Source organism: Triticum urartu, unplaced genomic scaffold, assembly GCF_003073215.2.
Source record: "Triticum urartu cultivar G1812 unplaced genomic scaffold, Tu2.1 TuUngrouped_contig_6744, whole genome shotgun sequence".
In the NCBI taxonomy this organism is placed as follows: Eukaryota; Viridiplantae; Streptophyta; class Magnoliopsida; order Poales; family Poaceae; genus Triticum; species Triticum urartu.
In genome coordinates this window covers 1-6,511 of record NW_024117530.1, presented here as the reverse complement: position 1 = coordinate 6,511, position 6,511 = coordinate 1, and the positions used below count along the sequence as shown (strand labels likewise).

Here is a 6,511-nt window from a genome sequence, read left to right as displayed (position 1 = left end):
ACCTCTCTGTTAAGATTGGCATGCATGCTTTATGAGTTAATATTGTGCTGCTGCAGTTTCTACTCCATGTATTTTCTTTTAACAATTGACACTCACTTGCGCTGCACCAAATGCTCCAGCAAGATTAGTACACACAGTACCGTAGAGGAGGCGCGCTAAGGGTGCGCCCCAGCCACTAGTATAGATCAACTGCCCCATGGATCTTCACTCATAATGTGTTGCATTTACATCCAAATGAATGGCCATTTGGTGACCTAACATAGATCAACTGTTCTTAAATGCTTATGACTAATGAACTTATATATCCAAGGAATGTATTGATAATCTATATTATTGGGTCTTCTCGCAAAAAAAAATCTATCTTATTGGGTCAGACTAGGGACCACATATGTGGGCCAGTTCTTTTCGACGATTCTCCCAGAATCGCCTTCCTCCCCAGTTTCTCCCAGAATCGTCACTTCATATTTTTTTTACAATCCTATCTAGTTAAGGTCTAATTAGTTAGGATTATAAAAAACATATGGTGTGGTGATTCTGGAAAAAGCTAGGGAGGGGGGCGATTCTGGTAGAATCGCCCAAAAAAACTGGCCAGATGGGCATACCAATCCTATCACCAGATTAGACTAGGGTTTTTTTTTGAAACCAGATCAAACTATTACAAAGAGAACTTCTGGTGCGCACCAAACATGATGTTGTGAGCCATAAACATTTGTTTCATGATGAAGTAGTCTACGAAATTGTTTTAACCTTTCAAATCATGAAATTATTTGAACTAACTAGTGTATCAAATAACTCATAATCATAATGATCAATCTTATATTTTCTTTCCAAGGATGGTTTCTTTCAAAATGTTTGTTTGATTATTTTAATAAAAGAAATAGATCTGTGTGCCAACAAGATGAGAAGTTGCTTCCGTGATTCTGATCCAGGCCTAGTAAGGACACGAGATCTCGGCACAGGCACTGGGCCGTTGCTCACGCCTGCGCTGGGCTCACTGAGTGAACAAAGTCCGGCCACAATACAGACAGTCTGTTAAGTCAGTTACAATACATCGGCATAACATTCACTCAGTACGAGAAGTCTCGCTGAAGCTGGGTCCGTACCTTCTACCGAACCTGTTAAGAGCGAGCAATTCAACCAGCAGGCGTATCAAGTGCCAACACATGTTTAACAGCCGTGTAATCATACGCAATCCGCACATGAAGAGGTTCGACGAGTTCAGAGGACCATCGACAGGCCTTGTCTATTTTTTTTTCTACCGCAGTTCAGACATCAGATATAACTAGTAGCAAGGGAGATTTCACATCAGCATCCAACACCCTTGACCTAGTAGCCCTGCTTCATCCTTTCCTCGAATCGGGTCTTCTCATCCTGGAAACAGAAAGCTCAAAAGATCAGTGGCATATCTTGGCATGTCTTTCATATGCACTCCATCCGTGGAAGTTAATTCAACTAGAACATATCCAATTTGGAGGACGGCTGATACACTGTCTTAAACGCAGGAGGGGAGGGGGGGAGTAGAGTCCATATAACCATCAGAATATCGGCATTGCTAGTCTACTATAACTAAAAAGAAACCTCAGAGATGTCAGAAAAAAAAACTTTAACTAACATCTTCTTAACTCCTCTTCTTAGCAACATGAGGAATTCTAAATCCAAATACAAAGATTCAATCTAACGAATATGGAGGCATGCCATATGATTTGAAGGTTCTATCCATTCTTCCGTTCAACAAGAAAAGGTGTACCAGGAATTAACTACATTAGCAAAACACCCTGTGCAATTGAATTAGGCAGTCCTACAGGCAATTCAATTATATGTGGACCATTATTTCTATGTTACTTGAAAAGCCAGATAAGAGAGATTTGACATCTAAAGTTCTGCTTGTCAGTAGAAAAATAGTCTACTAACGATGCAAACTTTGCTGAAGATACAAATAAAAGTAGCAAATCACATCTAGTCTACCATCCGTAAGTGTCCCCTAACATAAATATATAATAACTTTCTCGAGTTGCACAACATGAAGTCATCAATCATCACTACCAAATAAGTTCAACTGGGCATTGTTGCCCTTATTTAGCAGTCATCACATATTTTGAAACAAAAATGTTCTCCAAAAGTGACAACTGTTTGGATAAAAAATGGAATGGCCATGTCAGAAACTATTAAAGCACTCGAGTCAGACATTTTTCCAGACTCAAATCCTTCAGAATGACACAGTTCTATAAAACTAACAGTAATTTAAGAAAGTTTCCATTATATATGTATTATTCCTTGTTTTATGCCACCATAAAAAACAAACTGGAAGGTAGTGCAATTGCTCACAGACAGACAAAATTTGCCTCTATTTAGTAAAACAGTAGGTCAGAAAAGGTGAAGCAACCTGGGAAACTAAAGATGATACTGATGTTTATGGAAAGGAAGATGTAGCTCCAGGGAGTAGCATAAAAGGTTATGCTACATGTGCAAACTAAAGATACACCTTCAGCCATAACAAATTCTTGAAATTATACTAATAGAGTGGTCTATTGTTCTCATTACAAAAGAACAAAATATAGTATTGGCCATTGGGAATGAATGAATTCGTAATCTTTTACAGAAGCTAGTTCATGTCCAGTTCATAAAGTAGAACATGATTGCTATTTGTGTTATTACACAGCAAAGAACAAAGTACCAGCATGCTCTGGATTGCTGTGTGATCAAGAGGTTAGCTTGAAGCAAGACGATTTGCAACAAAAATATTCAGGGAATTTCTAGACCCGCAACCTTAGTTTCATATGTTGTAAAGTGCAACTTTCAGACAGATAATTTTATGCTTAGTGGCACTGTGTGTAGCAAGTCAATCGACAGTGTGTATAGGAAGCTTAGTGTAAAGGAACATTATTTGCCCAAAACATGTGTACTTATTTCTGAATGGTTGTTCCATGCCAGAAAGCTACAGTAAAATATCAACACTATTTAATTTGTGTTTTGCTTCCAAGACTACTCATTTGACGAGAGAAAGTAGAAACTAAAAGCAACACATTTGCTTGGACATTATTCCAAAGAAAGTGCAATAAAACAAATTATGCTGCATCACAGTTATCTCAGTACAGCAGCATGAAAAATAAATAACGCTCATTTCATCAACTTCATTGCGTAAAATCAACATAAACAACTCCATAAGTCTCAAATCAAGCTATCAGAGAACTGGTCATGAAAATGCAAATTTAATAGCAAAGGCACTAGCTTTTATACAGGCCCGCACTAGTCAGTGTCATATTGGACTAATGGCACGCCATAGGCCACCAGGAGTAACTAATTATTGAACTACGCACAAGAAACAGACCTCAAAAGCTTGCTTCAGGTTCTCAAGCTCCTTGTCTAGATCATTGATTGCCTGGGTATATGCCTGCGTTGGGGAGGACTGGCTTGCAGTATGGATCTGCCCACATAATAAAACATGAGACTAGCAAACTCTAATCTGACGAAGGAATAGAACATCCATAAATATGCCCCCTACCCTGACAATGATCTTGTACTGAAGGGGGTGAGGGAGCTTATAGCCAGCGAAGTGAACATTTGGGTCCCTGTGCAGCTGCCTGCAGAATCTCATAGATATAGAAGAAAATTAGAAGGTGTGAACTGATGAAAATAACCACCAAGGACAAAAAGGCACACAGTTTTCTACACATACATGCGGAGGATGTTGCCGATGGTGTGGTCCTCACGTTCAATAGTGAAAGATGCAGCATTCATGATCTTTGTATCCTTCTCAAATGACACCCTGCATTACAAAATAGTAAGGATTACATCCATAAACTTTAAGTGATAGAGCAGCCGGTAGAGACTACCACGAGCCCTAATTGGTAACAATAGTAAAAAAAGGTTTATAGCATCAGATTATTTTCACAACTACTCTCTACATGCCAAAAGAATGACATGAACGGGGGCAATATGGTTATTAACGACAGAAATGAAATGTTTAATTATTTTAAGAAAGTTATATCCCACAGCTGCTTCTTTTTTGACAAAAATCTATACCTGACAAAACACAATTGAAGCATTTTCTAGAAAAAAGTTTGAGAACGGTGTGGAGGTAGAGTAGACTCACTTCTTTGTGCCCTCAGGCACGACGAAGCGTTCATAGCGGTCAGGGGCATTCATCTCCGATCAACACTTGGCTCCTCCTTCCTCTGAAATTCCTGCAAGCATGAATCACCGGACCACAAAGGTCCATTTCACAAGTCAGATTGCCTCCTGAACTGAAATTCAGAACCCCATATTCTTGGAAAGTGAAGCAGAACAAGCATCAAATCAGATCTTTAAAAATGATTCCTTCACCTGCGAAACGGATAAACTACACACATGTATGAACCCCTACCTATCTTGCTAAACATTGACAAGGGTGTCAAAAGGTAGACGTGGTGTACTATAAGATGCACACAAAATCAACCGACCACCGAGTACAATCCCCAAAATGAAACTAAATCTAAGCGACAGAAACGCGATGACGAACTCATCGATCATTGCGCGGGGCGGACCAAACGTTTGGGGGGTGCAGGTTCAGCTAAACCACAGCCGGATTTCAGGAAATGAATTAACTGGTTTTAGGGCCCCAAATCCGCAGCAAACTGGATGAATCGGATAAATATTTTGAGAGGTTTCCCGGAGGAAGTGAGAGACCATAAGAACCTGCACATCAAGGCCATCAAAAGCTGTTGTACGCAATCAAGGAAGCAAGAGCCTGCACATGAGCTCAATTGACATCGAGCTGCAGCCCAGTCACGAAATTTTTAACAAAAGGCATTTCTCTGGATATTTTCTCAGCACTCATACAAGTGCCCATACAATTAAACAGACACAGAATCCAGTGGATCTTTAACAATACTTCAGTTGGAAACTAGATGATTCAGAAGACATGGGCAGCAAGGTGCTACCTCTCCGCCTGCGATTACATAGCGAGGCAAAGCAAAAGAACAAGCTAAATCCCTCTCTGAAACACACCATGGCTGACTTAACAGGAACACTAGGTGAGAGACGGGGTGGCCCTAGGGTTTCACAGGTTCGCAGAGAGGGGATGGGAGTAGAGAAATTTCCTTGGGGGAAGAACACCATGGTTCCGGAGGACGACGCCCGCGGGCGGCGGCGGTTACGGCCCGCGCGGGGATAATCCCCTTCAAACCCCTAATATCAAACGAGGCGTAACAGTCCAAGCAGGATAGGGTTCGCCACGAACCAGAGGAACCGAGGCCCAGATGGATTGCTGTAATCCACGTTATAGTAGAGCCGGGGGGTGGGGGTGGGGGGAGGAGTCGGGAGGGAGAGGGACGAGTTTACCTCGAGGCGCACTTCGGCGGCGGCGTTCCGAGGAAGACGATGAAGTCGGTCTGCGTAAGGTACTAGTGGGGGGCTCTCTTTTTTTTCCGAGTGAGGTACTAGCGGGGAGCTCTCTTTTTTTTCAGTGATGAAATGAAACTAGCGGGGAGCTCTCTTTTTTTTTAGTGATGAAATGAAACAAGCGGGGAGCTCTGTCAGGGAAACTTTAACATGCCGACCCGAATGGTTCGTGTGTGTTCGTTTAGATCAAAATGAATCAAGGCAGATGGAGCGGCACCCGCCTGCAAATCGAGGCGCGGCGCCCCACTACCCTCACTCGTAGAAACGGTGCCGTGGACATGGTGCGAAGATTGAGGGGACGTTTCCACTTTCTACAAACTTAATTATAACTGAAGTAAATGCGACCGACGCATGATCGTGGGCAGGACATGGGCCCAAGGGCTACTGTCGGCCCAATGAGAACCAGGGTATCCTGGGTCGGCGGATTTGGGCCTTGATAGTGGCACCTCGCAAGCTTTGCCGCACCGAATGGCTCTACTGAGAGCGGTTGTCTCGGCTTGCAGGCGGCACTTGCGAACGACTTACCGTGGTCTCCCTCAATAGTGTTCTTCGTAGAACGCACTTTGCCAAACCACCAAAAAAATAAAAATATCACTGACGTCACCGCAATGGGGATGAAGTCAAATATAGTTACTACCTCCATTTTTTTGTACACAAGGCTAGTATATCAAAATTAGAATTTGCAAAGGGCCACTAACACTAATCGAGGCAAAATTGATGGGGTTAGCAACCAAGGACATTAATATCCCTTGCATGCATGCGGAAATGAGAAGGTTGGTTTGCATGGCGCTGCATTAATCAAGTGATGAGGAGTGAGATGGTTAGCTCTTTGGTATTTGGAGAAAAAAAGGGAGGGGCTGCGCCTTGGATGTTGTCTGCAGCCCTCCCCTCACCCCTCTATTTATAGGGGAAAGGGGAAGGGGGCCGGCTGAAGGAAATATGCCCTAGAGGCAATAATAAAGTTATTATTTATTTCCTTATATCATGATAAATTTTTATTATTCATGCTAGAACTGTATTAACCGGAAACATAATACATGTGTGAATACATAGACAAACAAAGTGTCACTAGTATGCCTCTACTTGACTAGCTCGTTAATCAAAGATGGTTATGTTTCCTAACCATGAACAA

At 42.1% G+C, this 6,511-nt stretch overlaps 1 protein-coding gene across 1 annotated transcript; it reads right to left on the bottom strand.

Annotated features, from left to right (window-relative positions):
- Nucleotides 1-999: 999 nt before the first annotated feature.
- Nucleotides 1,000-5,474, bottom strand: LOC125531037 (DNA-directed RNA polymerases II, IV and V subunit 11-like). Its single transcript, XM_048695447.1, has 6 exons — nt 5,320-5,474; nt 4,094-4,184; nt 3,677-3,766; nt 3,503-3,581; nt 3,329-3,424; nt 1,000-1,371 (listed from the first exon to the last, which is right to left on the bottom strand). Exons 2-6 carry the CDS (start codon nt 4,144-4,146, stop codon nt 1,327-1,329), a joined length of 363 nt encoding a protein of 120 aa, XP_048551404.1. The 5' UTR covers nt 4,147-4,184; nt 5,320-5,474; the 3' UTR covers nt 1,000-1,326.
- Nucleotides 5,475-6,511: the final 1,037 nt, after the last annotated feature.